Here is a 20835-nt window from a genome sequence, read left to right on the forward strand (position 1 = left end):
TTGGAGTCTAGTTCCACCGCCTACTGGACATCGACCAATAGGTCTGAAATGGGTGTACAAGATCAAGCGTGATCATGATGGCTATGGTGAAGTATAAGGCCAGATTTGTAGCTAAGGGTTACATGCAACAACATGGCATTGATTTTGAGGAAGTATTTGCTCCGGTGGCAAGGATTGAAACCGTAAGGTTGTTACTGGCACTGGCAGCTTAGGAGGGATCGCAGGTGCACGCAAGTGTGCACGCAATCCAGTGCCGGGAGGAAACCAAGGATGCGGTGGAGGACACCGTCGGGCAGATCCCCTATCCTATCGACGTCGCGGCGGTCGATCAGATGTGAGGCTTCCCCTAGAGGCATTTCGTCGAACAGGCGGCAGGCAAGAGACGACAGGAACTCACCAATGGTGGATGCAACGGGGCGAGTGTGGAACGGTGGAACCCTAGTGTGGACGGGGAGTGAACTGTGAAGAATTTGCATTGCAGGGGTAAAGGCCTGAACCCTGGGCCGTTAACCCGGCCCATTCAGTCGTGGGCCTGAACAGTATCATACACTGGGCCCGTAGGGACCAATTGTTACTGATTAACTGAGATGGGCCGCAATCCAGGCCTACCTTACACTGACATGGGTTATGGTTGAGGACCATGCAAGGTTTATCTGTCAAAGCTGACGTGCCAAAATGAACCTGGCATGTTTACTGTAGCAGATAGTATTAGTACTTTGTTTAGAACAGAAACATCATGTTCAAGAGTTAATCTGCAGAAAACGGGAACGTTCTCGTGCATCTGCGTAAGATGCACTGACCACAACGAAAAGGAAACACCCATCACTGGCTTACAATCTCCACAGATTCAGAAATATGTCCAGATACATTACCAGATGGAAGCACTCTCAAATATTTCCAGTTTTCAAGCGGTGTAATGTTGACAAAGCTGGGAGAAAATTCCCAAACATATGCTATCACCTGTAAAGCAAATTTTGACACCACCAACATGAAAGGAGTACTACAAAACAAAATCGGAAGGGCCAAATGCAGCAGGGCAACAAGCTCCTATAGTATGGGCACTGTACAGTAATGGTAATGTACAAACATCATCTTCTACTTTTGATGCTAATTTGGGATATCACAGGATTACCAAGACAACAATCGCGCAAACCCAGCCTTTTTGCTGTCCCAGGTGACTCCCCAACTCACATAGACAGATACATCTATAATTTACACTTACTTTGCGGCATGTATGGCTCCATCCTCTCCTAGATCCTGTCCAAGCTACGTCAATCAATTGTCTGTACAGCAATGCAGCTCGGGGGTCCCGAATTCCAGTAAAATGGGCTGAAAAGCTTCACCAGTAGCAAACCTCCTAGTATGACCTCAACTAGATAACTGCCGACGACTATACAATTCTCAACCTCATCAAATGGGAGAAATGCTATGCAAGTTGCATTGCAGGCGCCAATAGCCTGTGTGTTTCACAGGGGACTCCAGGTATGCGAAATGCAAAACACAAAGGCGTGTTTCGCTCGTAGAAATCATGGTGGCTGTACCTGGCTAGTCAGCCCCAGACTGACCTGCGCTATCCCGGAGATTTTCACGATGATATAAGCAAATTGATTTTTGGAAGGAGCCAGAAGCTCCTGAAGGGTATATCATAAAATCCCATTCAATACTCTCTGGTAGTAATCATACTGCCGAGTACGCCATGCATCCATGCTGCTACTGATAAGTGAAAGCACCAGAGACACGCATTGCTGCAACCATACCAAGATAGCATTAGAACTGTAAAACCCCCTCTGCAAATGATGAGTTACAAGACAGTTGACTAACCTCTTCAGTAAGACTCAAGTGAAACCTCTTCCTCAAGTTCTGAATAGTGCGAGGACCACCTTTAAAGCAAGGGAAGCCGGAATCCTGATCAATGGAAAGTTCGGCATTATACACATGAAAGATGATTACTGTATTGATGGACTTACATTGCCATGCCAATCACAGAAAGGAGAAAAATAAGATTAGGTACATAGACGTAACCCCCACCCCCCACCCCCCAAAAAAAAACAAAGAAAAGGACATTAAAATGATGTGTGTGAGCAACATGAAACTCGGAGTATGCAAATGAAACGTTCTATACATTGATATACCATATGGCAAATGAGTTTTGACCTAACTGAAACTCGTTAGAATGGCTCTTCCGCACATTCAAGATAGTCTGACACACATGGATGATAAATATGAATTCTGAGTTATGCTATGCAATGTTCTATACCCTTGATATATTTATGTTGAGTTTTTTTTTTAACTCAGATCAAACCCATTAGAATAACTATTCTGCACCCAAATCCATTAGTTGCAACACGTCATGCAATAACCCACATGCCAACATCATGCAAAACCAACCGCCTTTGCATTAACAGGTTATATCAAGTATGCGGTAAAATATTCTGCAGACATGCAGTAGCAAGTTTCCATTTCAAGTATTGCATGTATTTCTGGTACCACTGGTGTAAAATAGCTATGCTAAATTTGTATAGTTCGATTCAGGGTGTGCGTCCGAAAATATTTTTCAGAAATAGGGTGTTCGCTTCAAGAGAACACCTTATATTAGGATGGGTTAGTCTATTTTGGGAAAAAGCACATGATTTTGGTGGAATGGCCCAACCAACATTTTTTTCAGCTTTGTTCTAGCAAGTTATTTTATAAGAGATGAGGTGGTGATGGAACAACCAGTTTCATTCAAACCATACAGTGGGGTACATTCGGATTTAGGATAAGATGGTGCATTACTTCAATCGCTACTTGTGTGAAGCATGCAAGCATAGACATGTGTTATATAAGACGAACACTATCTGATAGGCTCATCTAATACATCTAGACAAACATCTATAATTTTAGATAGAAAGTTACCTGCAACATTTCTACTAGTAGTATAATACGCTCTGCATGCTTCCGGCAAGTAAGGAACCCTTGAATGCATAGAACCTGAAGCGTACAAATTTACATGGCTAAATAAGACCATTGAACTTGGAGATGTCACAATAACCAAGAGAGTAATTCACTACTAGTCCAAATACCTTGAAGTAGTCAAAGAACTCACTGGGTGTTCCCTCTGCATCAGAATCCATCACCTACCATGGTCCCCACAAAAAAATTTATTATAATTCAACATTTTAATCTACCATAAAGTTTAAGTTACAAGCTACCATCTTACTTCAAGAAGCTCCCTTGTCAGTTTAAATGGTGCACTTTCAAAATTAACCCCTCCAGGAGAGTTGGAAAGCATAAAGCCAAAATCAATATGAATTATATGCCCTTCCTCATCTATCAAGAGATTTCCATTGTGACGATCCTTGACCTGCAATATTTTAACAAAATAAAATTCAGCGATTATTTAGGCCCAATCATGATGACAAAAAAGAGTATAGCACTCACAATCGCAAAGTTAATTTATTTCTATATAATAAATGAAATATTTGATGAAAACTAAGAACAGCATCAAACAGCCTTTTTAAATTTTGGAAGTGCTACAAGTATAGTTGTGTATTGCAAGTTACAGAAGTTCAATTGAAACTTTAAAGTAATCTTATGAAAATGTTGCAGCACAATAATTGCACTGCAAATTCCATTCGAAATGGTCTCGAACTTCCAGCAAATTAAATATCCAGTCACACAGGTCACTACTCACTAGTTTCCCCCTTTACACTTTTAACATAAAGGCTAGAAAACTTTCTTTATCAGTAAACTTTGGCTGGCCCTCAAACCTTTTGTACTTTTAATAACATTCCACAAAGAATCTGTATAAACTGGAACCATTGGATGCTCTGCTGGCCCAATCAAACCTCAGAAAAATGATGGGAGATTTACAGGACAAAGCAGAAGATCAATAGATCTGTAATCTGTTCTAGTAGTGCACAGTTCATTAGTAGCTAAATTCAAAATACAAGGGGTCCAGAAGGTAAGCCACTGTCATTTGTTGAGATGGCCCCACAGAACAATAACAAAATGATCTCCAGAATTTGAGAAATATTATAGAATAATAATTGCAAACCTAGATGTATCACGCATATAAACTATGATATTTGGTTTTAATACCTGGAGCAGGTAGCACAGGATTGAGTATCCAGCCATGCTTTCCACAAAGTTTCTCTGTTAGTAACACAAAATAAATCAATAAGCGGTTCAAATACATTGTTACTAGTGTGAACTGTTTTTATGATTCGTTTAGTGGACACTATTGGCTAGTGCCTTAAAGTGGTTTAAACTGAAACATGACATTAAAACCAGCCAATCAGCTGTTGTGAACCATATCTCTGAGCCACAGAACAGTCAAACTCTACCTGGGCAAGTTTGAAGTTCGGAGAATTTTCTTCATACTTGGCTACATAGTAGTCACGGAGACTTGTGATATCGGGGAACCGACTCTTGATGGAATGAATTGACGCCTGCAGTAGCATGACAAAAAAAGGCCAAGCTAATAACTTTCAGTATGCACAGAAATTCAGAAAGCTAACTTAATCATAATGGAGAGATGACTACCGTATCAGGAATAGTCTCAATTAGCGCTGTATATGCAGATGTGACGATAACTTCATAGGGTCGCAACCAAAGTGGTAAACCAGCTTCTTGATATATATCTGAGAGTACAACAAATTTTCAAAACAAAGCAAAGTTACCTGTTAAGAGACATTCCAAATGGAGAGATCACAAGGTAAAGGCAAATCATCAATGAGGTTCTTTCAGAGTCTTGACCAAAAGCAAATGATTCCAGCAAGCGTTGCTGGTAGACAACAGTATACTCACATTGCAACAAATTCAACTATGGTAATCCCCACTGAAGTGGGTTCGTTTGCTGGACATAATGAGGGTATTTTATGTGCAAACAAGTGTTCACATCATGAGTAACCTGTAAAGAGGACTTAACATGATAAATTGTTTTCCTATGTCCTATATACTTCAGCAAACAGCACAATGACATGCTCACGTCTGAGGCATATAGTTGCTAATCTACCAAGTGGAAGTTAAACATATCCGCTAAATATAAATTTGGTATGTAATTCTTCAGACATTTGGTCAGCTTAGATCAAAACTAAAAAGTATAGTGGTAAGATTGATTTTTTTACCATATAAGTGTGCAACAAGCTGTACAGCTAGGTGTTCTTGTCGGCAATCATCTCCACTCTTGACAATAACCTGCAATTGGTTGAAACATTTCATAAGCCTGGCATTAACTGATGGCATTTCATTTCTATAAGAAGTCTCAACGAGGTACAGGATACAGGATGCTCAATCTGAAGCATGCAACAAAGATCAATAGATTGTTTACAGCTTAAATTTAGGTGCAAAAATTTAGTGAAACCAATTCCATAAAAAAAAAATCTGATTGTCTACTTAGTTCTCCACAAAGTTTAGAGATGCACTTGATAGTGTAGTGGCAAGGGGTGTGGTTTCAACCCCAAGGTCCCGTGTTCAATTCTCAACACTCACAATTTCTTCTAATTATTTGATAACCAAGTTCCTCCTTGGTTCTCCTCTTTTTTTTCCTCCACAAAGTTTAGATAGATTATTTCGACTGTAATGGCAGATAACATCAATACAAAAGATTGGAAGAACTACATTTGCTGATGCAAAATATACAATGAGCATCGGATAAGTTGATGATGTAGCTGTCAATATAAGGGAGTAGGGAGCATTGGATTGAAGAACAGAAGAATGGGATTGGGATTGGGATAGAAGGGTGAAGTAGATCCTAACCCTCAAATAGTTTCCCCACCAAATATCCTAACTAATTCTCCATCTTTCCCCAACTTCTATACCACAATCCCTATCACACACTCCTATTCTTAAATAATACAGAAATATTCATTTGGGATAGAGTACCGCAAAAAACAGGACGTTATGTAACTTACAGAACGCAGATCCCAGCCAGGTAATTTTCCATGAACAGAAGACCGTCGTATTCTCTCTCTCTTGACAGCCCAGAGTTCACCAGCCAAAGCATCAGTTGGTTTAGGATCTCCACCATCAGTTGCCTACATGAAACAGAGTTAATAATTTAATGAAGATCAACAGAAGAAACCAGATTGTTAGTGATTCGAGGATTCACATTCACCTTAGAGTCTATATTTTGAGCATTCTGGCCAACTCCTTTCAGTGGAAGACCAGGTGGAGCTTCTCCTTTCAATGCTGCAGCCTAGTCAAGGAAAACAATTCAGCAAATAGTTGTACAAGAGGTATCGAACTGTAAATTGGATGATAATGCAATAAACCACCTTGTCTTATTTGATGACTACTAATTCCTGGTGTTGGTTAGCTAAACATCTAGGATATTCGATAGTTTAAAAAAGAATATTCTTTAGCAAGATTGAAAATTGCAAAAAGAAAAGCCTTGGAGAAGGAATCTAAAAATTTTCAGCTCCTAATTAACTTGACTTAAAAATCAACTCATATATCAGCTGCACCTTGACTTCCTCTATGGCAATTGTACTTGGAACGCGGCGATGGTCCTTCTTCCGCGTTGGTTCATTGTCATCAACATCATCCATGTTAACTCCTGGAACCGCAGATAAAGTAACCTTTACCCACTCAATAGGCTGATCAGCAATTGGTTGGGAATCTCCTGAAGGCTCATTTGAATCTGCTGTAGATTGTCGTGACCTATGTCCCGAATCAGAAATTGCAACACTCCTTGAACGACCAAGTTTCTCAACCGAGAAACTAACGTTTACAAATTTTACTTTGGCCTCCCACAATTGAGCCATAGCTTGGTCAATAACCTGAGAGGTAGACTTCAGCATTCTGTCTGTTTCATAATTTTGTGTTTCATGCCGACTCCACAAAGGATATGCCCATGGAGGTGGCTTTGGCAACTGCACATCTCCATTAGCCAAGGGTATCCCACCTTTTGACAATTTGTTAACATCTGATGACCCTTTGGAGTGACTACAAAAAGGAAAGAACTGAGTTTACAGAATGAATTCTGACTTAAGATCCAATAATAAATAAAGGTAATGAAGATCATCAGTTCTGCCATTTAGCAGGCATATGGTACTTTTAGACAAGTATATAAGAAAACACCACAAACAAAAACAACAGGAGTTTTACCATAAATTTCATCAAGATTGTAGTATTGTACAAAGAACTGCATACCTTGGTGCTTCTGCTTTCAAAACTTCAACACATATAAGATAAGGAGCTTTTTCCCTGGAGTTAAGAAGAACAGCTTCATCTTCAGGTATATGAACCACTCGATATATGCCCTTTCCCATCGGAAAGCATACTCCTGTGCAAAAAGAAGGCAGACGAAAAGAATTTCAGGGGACATTTAGCTACTGCGTTCATCTTCAGTGATTGATGCTTAATCCAAAAGGTAGCATATGTTTTATTTTCTTAAGATTAACTGGTACTTTCTTTGTTACTAGAGATAAAACAAAGAAAAGACAGAACAAGACAGTCTTTTTAGATGCATGACAATGCATAGTGTACAGTTTTGCTACCTAGATTTCAATATAGTCAAAACCAGATAACAGTTTACCAGCTTCAGCAAATGGAGTGAAAGATAGGCAGCGGCACTACATAAAGAACATAAAGTGGAGAAAGCAGCCCATGCAACAAAACTACAAAAGAACAAGTCAGCTCATTAAACTACACAGGTGATTTTGCTCAATTATTTGGTCATCATTGGCCCATTTTTCGTTGCACAACAACCAAAATGAACAAGGGTGGCCATAGAACATTCAAATCTAATTCCAAAAGGGATATTTTAACTTGTGAGCAAGAAATATTTATCAGTAAAGGAAGGTGGCCAGAGCTCAAACTGCAGCCAGAAAAAAATAATGGAACAGTAAAGCATAGGCCATCTGGGATATGTCTAACTGTCAACTCAAGTAGCTTCCATCTAATGATTATAATGTGATGTTAGAGTTGCAGCACCAAGATTTTGATGCTGAAAGGCTATGTGTAAGAACTTAGGAAGACAATGAAATACAGTGATATCCACAGGATAGCAGAAACTACCTCCATTTTTCTCAGTAGAAGCAATCTGTGAATTGATCTCTGTAAGAGACTGACACGGGAAAAGAGAACCCAATGGGATAAATTAGAATAGTGTAACTATTATAAAACAAAAAATATAAAATATGACCGAAAGGGGTGAAGCAATTTAGCATACTTCTCGAAGGGCAATCTTACGATCTTCCATAGGAAATATGTCTACAAGGCCATAAGATGTATCACACAAAGATTGCACAAGCTCCAATGAAGCATAGTAACATCCTTTCCGAAGCTCTGCTATTGCGTTGTTTGGTAAAGGTGGTTTGCCACTTTGCTTATCACCGTTTCCAGTGGGAACAGAGTTTTTCTGAAAAACATACAGCTTCAGTTAAGAAGGTCTTAGCAGTCATAAAAAGAAGGCACAAGACAAAAGGTATACAAGCAGTGTAATCAGAGCAGCAGATGCTATTGTTATCAGACCTAGAACCCGTCAAACTAAATGTGCTTTCAGGACATCTACACCATAAAACTGAGCAATTGGCTAGATAATATGTATTAATACATAGGAAATACATACATGCAATTGCAATGGAAGGAAATTTGAATTAAAGGGTGAACCAACAACGATCTATACAAGACAGCCCATATATGATGTTAGCTTCTTTACCAAAATGATAGACTAGTAGTGGTGTTGTAGAATCCTCTTTTTTCTTTTACAGGTGAAGGGAAAACAAAATAGGAACATACTTGTCATAACTGTTTAAGAAATTCACACCTAAGCTCCACCACGTAAAACACTACATGTTGTACATTGCACTAATAAGTAACAAGTCATGAATAAATAGTGTTGATAACTATCCATAAAATGCCACACCTAAGTAATAAGTATATGATTCTGCTGAAACCAGAAACGGTGAGTACTCAATATGGCGATGCATGGTAGTACTAATATGCACAAGCCTAAAGTTCGGAAGAAAAAAAGAACAACTTCAGGGAGCTGATGTCTTGCCTCTTTCAATAACTTTGAACCAAAAAGCTCAGAGTCTTCAAGTGAGCGATCTCTGTCTCGGAATAGTCGCTTGAAAAAGCTCTCTGATCCTGGGCTACCCTCAGAAATACCGTTAGGCTGACTACTTTCAATATGCCCACTCTTAGCATCTTCAGGGTGCACTCTAAACAACCTGCGGAATGACAAAAACTCTGAATTTTCCTCGTCATCAATACCACTAGTCCCCTTACCATCATCATCATGTTTATCCAGCCCATCGCTTCTCCTCTCCTCATGCTTGTCTTTAAACAATTTGCGGAAGAAATTTTCCTTATCACCTTCCTCACACTTATCATCATCATTCCTGTCATGAGCAGCTCCCTTTTTCTCTTCATTCTTATCCTTGAAAAGCCTACGAAAGAAATTTTCATCATCCATGGTCCTGTGTCCTTTGTCGTCCTCCTCTTTCTTGTTTGGTGTGGTGCCTTCCTTTTTCTCTTCGTTTTTCTCCTTGAAAAGTTGCCGGAAAAAACCATCCCTCTTGTCATCTTCGATGTTCCCAGCAGTCTTTTCCTTATCATCTTGTTGCTTACTATGCCCTCCGTCTTTCCTCTCCTCATTTTTATCTTTGAAAATTTTGCGGAAGAACCCTTCTTTATCATCATCCTCTAAGCTCTTGCCCACTCTTTCCTCATCCCCATGCCTTCCATGCAGGCTCTCTCTCCTCTCCTCATTCTTATCCTTAAATATCCTGCGGAAAAAGCCTTCCTTTTCTTCATCATCACCCTGCCTATCTTCCTTATCACGGAACAGTCGCTTCAATAAACCCTCCGAGCTTGGTGTCAATTCCATGTCCTCGTCCTTGCTGTCCCTAAGCAACCTGCGGAAGAAACCATCTCTATCTCCTTCTTCCTCCTCGTTCTCTTTCTCCTTACTAAGCAGCCTCTTGAAAAATCCTTCCTTATCACCATCCTCTTCCTCCTTGTCCTTGCTGTCTCTAAGCAGCCTTTTAAAGAACCCTTCCTTGTCCTGCTCATCATCCTTCTCCACGGATCGCCTAAAGAACGATGCTGCATCACGCACCTTAGGTCCAATGCTTAGTCTCTTGAGTAGCTTGTTATCCTCTGACGAGGGTGTCGCTGGCTGCTTCACTCCACTGCCCCCAACATCCTCTGCAGCAGCTGCATTGCTCGCACCTGCGGGGGGACTCAAGCCGAGTGAGGGTGATGATGCAAGGGACAGAAGGCGCTGCTTCGATGAGCGTATCCTGCTAAGCATGGGGTTCCCGCGTGGGCTGGCAATTGGCGACGGCGGCGCAGGCCGGACGAGGGGTGGCCACTCTCCCTGAACGGTCGCCGCAGCCTGGCACTGCTCCTGCACCCTGTCGATCCCATCCAAATCGTCGGTGTCCTCGAGCTCGAGCTCGGCGGCTAGCAGCCAGTGCACCTTGAGGGCGATGCGCAGCGACTTGGAGCAGGTGTCGATCACGAAGCGGTCGAGCGACGGGCTGGGCTTGTGCACCATCATGTAGCAGACCTGGAAGAGGTAGGCCTCGAGCCCCGGCAGCGGCAGCGTGTACATGCGGTTGCAGAGGTAGTCGCGCACCCCCTGGTGGTCATGCTTGTAGAGGTAGCTGACGGCGATCCACTCGCAGAAGAAGGCGGAGTCGAAGAAGCGGACGAGCCAGCCGCTGCTCCCCACGGGGTGCGCCGCCGCGTCGCCGCCGCCGCCCCCCGCCACCGTGATCTCCCGCGGCGACTCCTCCGGCCCGAAGCTCAGGCTCCGCAGCCCGAGAAGCCGCACCATGGCCGGCGACCCCTCAACACGCCAATCAAACCGTCACTCACCTCCTCCTCCTCCCCTCACCACCATCACAACGAACAAGCTCGATCCAGCGCAGCAAACCCTAGGATCCAGAGAAACGGAACAGCACGCGCTCCACCACCGCCGCCGCCGCCCAAACCCTAGCCTCGCCGGCGAGGGGGGGGAGAACTCACCGGGGCAGCTCGATCCGGGGCCGCCGCGCGAGCCCTAGCCTGGGAATCGAGGCAGCGAGATTCGCAGATCGAATTGGGAAGAAAGGGGGGTAGAACGCGGAAGCAAGCGGGTGGGGGAAGGGGGGGAGAGATTCGAACAAATTGGGGGAGGATTTGGTTGGGATTTGAAATGTCGCGGCGTCGTCGGAGGAGACTTTGGTTTGAAATTCGTGTGAAAATGGGAAAGATTCGTACGGTTTTTTCGCTTGGGTTCTCTTCGCCGGCGTGGGGGGTGGTGGTGTGGTGGTGGTGGTGGTGGTGGGGGCCGTGGAATCGGCGAGAGCCCGGAGCAGGTGGGGGCGGTGATGGCCGTGGCCTGGATCCTCTGTGCCCCTCTCTCTGCTGTGCCCACCATGTGTCGTGTACTTCGTGTGTTCATCGTGTTACTCCGGCATATCGTATGGATAATTTGTTATTGTTTCGCTTTTGCTTATGTTTATATGTCAAATTTTAAAGTTTAAAATTAAATTTTAAAGTTGATTTTTATGTTTCCTCATTGTAGTATATTTTACCGTATTCTCTTTTGAATTGTTAAAACACTAATTTAAAAGCTTTACTCATATTTTTTTAAAAAGAAATTGCTAATAATAAGTGTTTTGCATAAACATGAGCGAAACAATGATACCGTTGTGCTGCTGAATAGTTTCGGCTGATAAATCATAAAAAACAAACGAGACTAGGATATGTGTGGTTAATAGCTGAAAAAAAAAGAAAATGGTGAAAAGTGCCTAAATAAATTAAAATTAGAGTAAATTGCACCCACGGTGCAACAACTTGGTAGGTGGGTGCAATTTAGTGCAATAACTTGATAAATGAGCGTTCTAGTGCAACAACTTGGTAGGAAGGTGCAATTTAGTATAAGAACTTTATAAGTGATCGTATAAATACAACAACTTGCAAGTAGGTACGATTTTGATACAATAAATTAAGAAGTTATATGACAACTTAATTTTTTAGAGCATTTTAATTTTTTGAGTATTTATTTTGACAATATTCTAGCATGGATTTGTATAATCATATTTATATATTTATCCTAATAACTAATAACTGAAAGTTAATAAAACTGGATGTAGAATTATTATATTTCGGTTGATATTTGAGATGGTGAAGAAAGAAAAAAATCTTAAAGGTAATTGGATGTAAATTGTATGTGCAGTATAATTCTTAAAGATTAAATTCAATATTATAAGGTAATATCCATAGGAATATTGTGTAATGGCATATTGACATCGTAAAAAAAACTCACCTAGCATATGTTTAGCCAAGTTGATGCACCAAAATACTATAAATTGTAGTTCTTGTACTAGAATGCACCCACTTGTCAAGTTGTTGTACTCAAATGTTCAATTCGCAAGATCTTGCATTATATCGTACCCACTTGCTGAGTTATTGTACCATAGGTGTAATTTACTCTTAAAATTAACTTTGAGAATTTATTTTTTTTTATGGCTTATATGAGCTAGCAAGCAAATAGCGAGGATTTTATTTTGCAATACTTAAGCTCGATCGCGTATATGCAACTATTGTAATGATACAAAAGGAGATAACTGAGAAAGTTTTTTAATATTACTAGCTATTTTATCAACAATGTCTTTTGTTAAATAGATTTATAATGGTGTCATAAGTTTATTGTATGGGATGCATGACTTGAACTAGGTAAGTTGCAAGGTTTGATGGTACATAAACCTATTAGGTTCTACAAAACAGCATGTGGCAGCCTACATGATTCCACATTTACCCAATCCAATCATCAGGGGTGAAAAAAGAGTTTAGGAGCACGTGGTGGCAAGTTATCCCTCCGTCCCATAAAAAAATCAATCTAGTACTGGATATGACATATCCTAGTACTATGAATCTGGGCATAGTACTAGAATATGTTATATCTGGTCCTAGATTCATTTTTATGGGACGGAGGGAGTAGATATTTGTGATTACGGCCTATTTTTTAAAATATAAGATTAATCGAGAATTTTTTTATAACAAATGCTTCAAAACAAACTAAACTATGGAACCATTGAGGATTTTTGTCTCCTTTGTCACATGAATTGTCCATATGCATAATTTTACCACAAATTCGAATATCGATAAAATGTCACAAACTTGACATCATGTAGTAACGAAACCACCAAGCTCTACAAAATATCATGGAGAGTATGTGGCAGCCTACACGGTACCCATTAATCCAACCGGTTGAATAAAAAAATTGAGGACAAGATACACGTAGCGTAATTATATGTATGTGTATCGTCGAATATCACATTCATGGCTAAAGTCTATATTTAGAAACAAAGAAGATTCATCAAGAATTTACTTTTAACAAATGCTTCGAAATGAGCTAAACTGTGAAACCACTTGAAAATCCATCCTTCTGCCACACAATTTGTTGTATGCATAATTTTACCACAAAGTCGGAAATAGTATGGATAAAATGCCAAGAACTTATTGTAAACGAGGGAGAATTTGTAGTCAATTTGCAGCCCAACCTTTTGGTGATAGCTAATTTGATCATCATCTCATAAGTACTTGTATCCCTTTCCACGAAGAAAAGCTGAAACTTTTGTACTTCCTTCGTATTTTAATGTATGACGCCGTTGATTTTTTTTGATAAACGTTTGACCATTCGTTTTATTCAAAATTTTTGTGCAAATATGAGAATATTTATGTCATGCTTAAAGAATATTTGATGATGAATCAAGTCACAATAAAATAAATGATAGTTACATAAATTTTTTAAATAAGACGAATGATCAAATGTTAGATAAAAAGTCAACGGCGCTGTACATATTTTAATATGGAGTGAGTACAAAATCAACGGGAATATGCATATGGACTGTTGAGGCGTGCGGTCCAATCAAGTAATCAACTGGAATGGACCGGGCCTTTTGCTGGCCCATTGGGCCGATCGCGGTGGCCATGAGCCCTCCGTATCTGATTTCCATCCTGCCATTCTGTTGCCTTTTCATTTGTTTTGTCTTCATTTTATTTTTCTTCTTCTTTTCTTCTTTTTTTTTAAAAAAAACTTGTTTTGAACCAGCGTGCCGATTAATCAATTGACGGCTGAAACACGACGCCGACGTACGAAGCAGTAAAACTACGTCATCTACGTGTACAACAGCCAGGAAAGGAACAAAGTCTACATGAAAAAAAAATTCTGCATATTCCAGTTGATCAGTTTACTTCGTCCACAGTATACACCTACCACTACTATTTATTACTCCCTCCGTTTCATACATAAGTCATTTTGATTTGCTTTTTAGTTAAATTTATTTAAATTTGACCAAGTTCAGAGAAAAATAAAGTAAAATATTCAATACAAATCAAACATATCAAAATATATTCAATGCTATAAATTTAATAAAACTAATTTGATGTTTTAGGTACGTTGCTAAACTTTTCTATAAATTTAATTAAACTTTAAAATATTTGATTAGAAAAAAAAATTCAAAACGATATGAAACGGATCAGAGTGAGTCCTACCAACGCTGTGTTGACCTTGCCACCACTTGACGGCCAGCGACCACACCACTGCCAGCGAAAGGAGCGAAGTCAACACGTGAAGCATTCAGTTTGATTCAGTTTACTTCGGTCTTGTTTAGTTCCCCACTTTTGTTTTTAAATTTTCAACTTTTTTATCACATCAGAACTTTCCTACCCACAAACTTCTAACTTTTCCATCACATCATTCTAATTTCAATTAAACTTTTAATTTTAATGTGAACTAAACACACTATTGAAAAGCCACAATTCGTCTACTAGTACTATTTCTGTTTGTTCTCGCCAAAGGTTGTTGATTTTCGATCGCTGGCTAACTGCAAGATGCACACCAGCTAGCTCTGCCATGATCATTGACTGCATATCGCCGTATATGTATGTATATTTATATCAACTTGATGAATCAATTTGACAGTAATGTGATCGACGGACAGACCATTTTTCGTGCGTATTCTTTGTGGTCCATTATTTTTTTCTAAAAAAAAAGTACTACTCCCTCTCTCATTGGATAATAATTCTCGACGTTATAAGATATTAGAATTTGATTATCAATTTATTTTATTATCAATAACTTTATAAGATATTTAGTTTGAATACCCTAAGAGATTAGTCTTAAATATACTACAATAAAACTAAATATATGTTTATTTATTAATAGAGAAATGCCCAGGGGTCTTCTGGGTAGCTTCACAAGGTAGGGCTAGAAGACTTGGTTCTGAATCCTAACAATTTCTAATTATTTGATATTAGGCACTTCCCTAATATTCGTGTCTTTTTTTATTTAATAATATATTATAATAATAAAGCATAGTCAAATGTATGTTTCGAAGACTATATAGTTGTTCAAAACGTTAAGAATTATGGAATTGGAGTTTGATATTAGGCCCTTCCCTAATATTTGCGTCTTTTTTATTTATTAATATATTATAATAATAAATTATAGTCAAATGTATGTTTCAAACACTGTATAGTTGTTCAAAACGTTAAGAATTATGGAATTGGAGAGAAGTAATTCACATGATTTATGAGGGCACGTTTAATTATTTGATATTAGGTCATTCCCTAATATTCACGTCTTTTTGTTTATTTATTAATATATAATAATAATAAATCATAGTTAAATGTATGTTTCGAAGACTATATAGTTGTTCAAAACGTTAAGAATTATGGAATTGGAGAGAAGTAATTCACATAATTAGGGGTGTTTAGATCAGGGGTGTAAAGTTTTAGCATGTCACATCGGGTATTATATAGGGTGTCGCATGGGGTGTTCGGGCACTAATAAAAAAACTAATTACAAAATACGTTAGTAAACCACGAGACGAATTTATTAAGCCTAATTAATCCATCATTAGCAAATGTTTACTGTAGCACCATATTGTCAGATCGTGGAGTAATTAGGCTTAAAAGATTCGTCTCGCAAATTAGTCGCAATCTGTGCAATTAGTTATTTTTTTAGCCTATATTTAATATTTCATGCATGTGTTCAAACGTTCGATGTGACAGTGTAAAAAATTTTGGGGTGTGATCTAAATAGGGCCTTATGAGGACACGTACCGTGTGGATTGATGCATGCATCCTCTAAGGAATTAATAGGGAGGCTATAAATAGTTCTAATTCGGATTTATCCACATGCACAGATACACCAGCAATTGGAAAGTTGGGAGAGTAGAAGTGAAGCAGGGTTTAATATTTCAGACCGAAATTTCCTGGTTTATAAGAAGATTAAGAACAGGCATATATTTGGTCAATGGTCATGGAAAACTCTGGCTTAGCTAGGCTAAGCCATTCGATATTCTTCCAGCTTTGACAAGGTCTAGTGGCAAATACTAGCACTCCAATTAATTACTGGCTATCTAATTAATTTACCTCTTTCTTCCCTGCAAAGGACGTACTGCCTGCTTGGAATGGATCCTCAGTTCCAGCTTGTTCTTCAAGAAGTAATTACTTCTCACCACTTGTGCCATTTTAGTCAAGTTTCTCGGGCTCTCAGAACGAAATGGCCACTCTCTGATATACACATGCTCTGACTTGGGGTGACTACAACAACTCTGAATTCGTCATACGAAAATGTGATGTCTTGCAAGCAAGATTTATCGATTTAGCCAGTACCCAATGGACAATTAAAATGACAAAGTGGAATGGATAAAATCCTAGCGGCGATACCATTTCTAAGGCCTTGTTTTTTTCAACTTGGGATTATTATAATCCAGATTATTGGGAGTAAGCTGAAAGAAACAGACAACTTATTGAAGTAGCTTATTATAATCTGGAGCCCAGCTTATTATAATCTGTTAAGCTCATTTAGGTGAGCTTTTTCTAAATTATTGGGTGAAAAATTACCCACCATGCCACCCCACTCCCTATTTGGACTTGCAAACCCAATAATTTAGGCTCTAATAAGCTAGAAAAGAAACAACTAATCGCTTATTCTACTACAAATTATAACAATTTAGCTTATAGTAATCTGACTCAATAATCTAGATTATAATAACCCAAGCTGAAAGAAACAGGACCTAAGATAAGTTGGTTCATATTATGATATTTTCTAAAATTTGCATATGAATGATATTTGTTGGATTTTCTCAGTAAACAAGCTAGCATGGCATACACTTGATCTCTGAATATCTTTTTGCATTAATCAGGCATAGAATTCGATCGTACGCGTGGCTACCTCTGCGTATGCTTGCTTGCCAGCCAATGCCTACCTGCTTGCTTGTTTGACATGGTCTCTCTCTGAAGTCTGAACTTTCTGAAGATCGATCTGAAGTTATTAAAGTTCGAAGCTTCTGAGATCACTGCAGGAAATGGAGTCATATGCATCGTGTCGCCTCTTTGATCCATTTACACATGGAGAAATTGATGGCCTTGGATAGCTACTAGCTGTCGCGTGTTGATGGTTGCCGGCAATTGACTTGGCACGCAGCGCTGGATGGCTCTGCTCTTTCGGTCCAGATCTATGGAACAAGTATAATATGGAAAATTGACAGTTTCTTTTCAACAAAAGCAAGGTCCTATTTAGCTTAGTAATCTTAGCTAAAATTTAAATTTCAGAAATTTATTTTAAAATTGTTTTTGAGGTTTTTTTATCATAGCTTATTTTTTACATTAGCTTTTAAATTACTAAGGACACATATATAATTTTTTTACTCATAAATTATTTTTTAGCTGTTAATAAACCATTTTACAATTTGTCATCTGTAGGCCAAACAATTACACTTCGGATGACATATAATTTTTTTTTAGTGCAATGAATATCTATGTTTTTCCTTTGCAATTATGATATGTATTTTTTAAGAAAGAAATATATATTACACATGCCTATATGACTCCTACTAGGAAAATCAATATCCTAGGATGGGCACAATCAGTCATGCTAAATTTGACCGACGAAATCTAAAAACACGTCGGTGGGCGCATATGAAAACATGTTTTCCCCTGAAATAGATGGCACAAGTATGCCCCTTTTCATTAAGAGGAAGTATCAAATCGTACATGCATGTGAGCCCATCACAAATATTTTTATTACAGGGTGTGAAGCCAAATGGCATGGGAAGCAAGCTATTACCACCCCGGCAGCCCGGAGCTTTCACTGTAGCTCGTCTGACAAATTCGAGTGTCCTGGCCTATAGCCATGCTCTGCTGCTCCACATCAAGTAGGTAATTGTTGTTGCTGCAGAGCTCTCTTGAATGAGACATGCAATTAGCCTTTAATAGTCTTAAAAAAATATTGAGATGTGTAATCTTGTCTGAGGCATTTAACTCAATTTTGAAGGATTCTTCGCTTGCGATCCTTCCAAATGTACCATCAATTGTAAAATTATCACTCCTTACATTGAACTCTTCTATCTTTTCATGGCACCTGTACTAATCTTGGACTGAGATGTAGTATGTTGGATGTAGTGTATTACTTAGTCCCCTCCCCTCCAAGAGAAAATTGATAAGGACCAAACGGTCCAAGCATCGATACAATCTTCCATCAAATTGGAGTGATTCCAATTGTCAAAATCGCACATACATAGCATGTGTCAGGGAGTGCACTCAAGTGAGTGGGTGCGAGTGTGTAACCGTGTATGTGTCTTCCGTGTAAATTACTCATAGATATCCCTCCGTTCCAAAAAAAATCAAACCTATGTCCAGATTCAAAACCAGGGTTTGATTCTTTTTTTTTGGACAGAGTAATAGTTCATAACATGGTAGCATATGGCTTATTTTTAGGATTTTATCCTAAAAAAATGAGTATACGATCCATGCGAAAGAACTTGCATTTATGTCCTGTCTTCGCTTGACAAAGATGGTTGGCAACAACAGTGTGTTAGGACATGTGGATGATTTCGTACAAAAACTGTACATACATTTAGATAGGATCCATTATTCTAAAAAAATGTCCTAAAATAGCTTCTGGTTTTTATCTCTAATCAGATTTTTTTTTTTGTGAATAGATTCATCTCTCCAACAAATAACTAAGACTACCACCGATAATAAAAAGTAGCTCCACCTCATCAGGTAACTATTGTCACTGATTTTTCAAGAAAAATCCAATATTTTGGGATTCTGTTGGCCATGATCTCGACGTATTTTTATTTTCAAAAGAAACTTAGCGACACAGCTACAAATCGGGTGCAAAAAATTGGGCGCCTCCTACAGCACTACTCTTTACACTGTATGCATGTTAGACAACATTTATCTCTTTTCCTATGTACATAACTAACTTTTCACAAACTTCAAAAAATTTCTTATGCTAAATTACTTATCTAATCCATGAACCAATTACACTATTATATTTGTCGCAATTAAATCTCTATAATAAGATCCCACTCAAATATATTTTGATGAAAAAAAATGTCTGTTGTTTCATCCCTTAGAAAAAAATGTTTCATGATTTGATCAAATGTTTTATTTTACTGTATAAAATGTTTCAGAGAGATGCCACATTTAAAGTATACTGACTGTAACACCGGCAATGATTGTACGAAACATTGAGTCTCAACAGGTAAAACTTAAAAAAATAATACGAAAGATACAATATATTTGCAAAAACTTGATATCGTTGAACAATTTTTTTGTCACGTACAAACATTAAATTGTAATTGTTGAAATATTATTAAATATCTGCTAAAACATTCAAAGAACATCATATGCAATATTTGCAAATTAACTAGTGAAACATCATATAGATATTAGTTGAAACATTTAAATAAAGCAGCAGGTGCAACATTTAAAGAAATCCATTAAAAATCTAAATATTTTTTTTATTAGAATATAACCATGTGTGGTCTTATTCTGAACATTTAATTGCAACTAATTTAATGGTGCAATCAGATCGTGAATCGAATGAATAGTTTAAAAGAAAAAAATCATTTAATGTTTAATAGTAAGTTTGTTATGAATATGTTAGAAGAGAGAGAATAGCAGGAAAAGTATGTTTCCGAAAGTCAAGGCGACTACAAATCAGGTGTCCGATTTTTTCTAAAAATTTGGCGTTGTTTCACTCGTTGCATGAAAATGTTTTATTACTAAAAAAGGTGAAACACATTCAAATCACAAAATGAAACATTTTTCTACAATGTATGAAACAACGGTTTCAAATATATTGAACCATGAAACACATTTGAGTACGTCGAAAAAAAATTAAACACCATAGAAAACCCCACAACAACATTTCAATCTAATTAATAAAACATCAAGGTACATGAGTTGAAACATCAAAAATATTCGAGAGAAAAACCTAGATCTACCTCTTCCTCCGCTACAGTGGTTAACCACCACATCGACCAATGTTGAACTTGGTGCAATGAGCTCGGCCACAACCACGTGGCCACCTTCATCGACACCGTGCGGAGCTCGGCCTCATCCACATGGCCACCATCGTCGACACTGCGCCGAGCTTGGCCACATCGACATGGCTACCGCCACGCTGAGCTCCTCGTGGGCTTTGACGCAGAGTAGTTGATCGCCATGTGGAGATGATGCAAATAGAGAGGAGAAAAAGTGTGGAGAGAGAAGAAAGGGGAGAGAGAGAGAGAGAGTAGGGAACGGATAAGAAACTAGTGAGGAGAAAGGCTAGATACTTAATCTCCCTATCGGTCGTCCGGATAGGATCGTTTCCGAAAGTACATGCATGGAAATAGCAAAAAAAAAAATGTATACAACTAAGCAGGCAACGTTGAGGAAAAAAGCGCCTCATAATATAGACTTATGCCATGTTTGATTCAGCTTAGGATTATGATAATCTGGATTATTATGAGTAAGCTGAAACAAACAGATAGCTTATTATGATAGATTATTATAATCTATAAGCCGGATTACTATAATCTGGTAATCCACTCTAAAGGTGCTTTT

At 38.6% G+C, this 20835-nt stretch overlaps 1 protein-coding gene across 1 annotated transcript; it reads right to left on the reverse strand.

The window, feature by feature from the left end:
* Window positions 1-1019: 1019 nt before the first annotated feature.
* On the reverse strand, window positions 1020-11238 carry LOC127754169 (phosphatidylinositol 4-kinase beta 1-like). Its single transcript, XM_052279644.1, has 16 exons — window positions 8987-11238; window positions 8156-8344; window positions 8002-8050; window positions 7135-7267; window positions 6447-6927; window positions 6098-6178; window positions 5895-6017; window positions 5109-5178; window positions 4525-4622; window positions 4326-4430; window positions 4081-4134; window positions 3200-3343; window positions 3063-3116; window positions 2896-2970; window positions 1822-1905; window positions 1020-1745 (listed from the first exon to the last, which is right to left on the reverse strand). Exons 1-16 carry the CDS (start codon window positions 10769-10771, stop codon window positions 1644-1646), a joined length of 3627 nt encoding a protein of 1208 aa, XP_052135604.1. The 5' UTR covers window positions 10772-11238; the 3' UTR covers window positions 1020-1643.
* Between the last annotated feature and the right edge of the window lie 9597 nt (window positions 11239-20835).

This window comes from Oryza glaberrima, chromosome 11 (assembly GCF_000147395.1).
Source record: "Oryza glaberrima chromosome 11, OglaRS2, whole genome shotgun sequence".
NCBI lineage: Eukaryota > Viridiplantae > Streptophyta > Magnoliopsida > Poales > Poaceae > Oryza > Oryza glaberrima.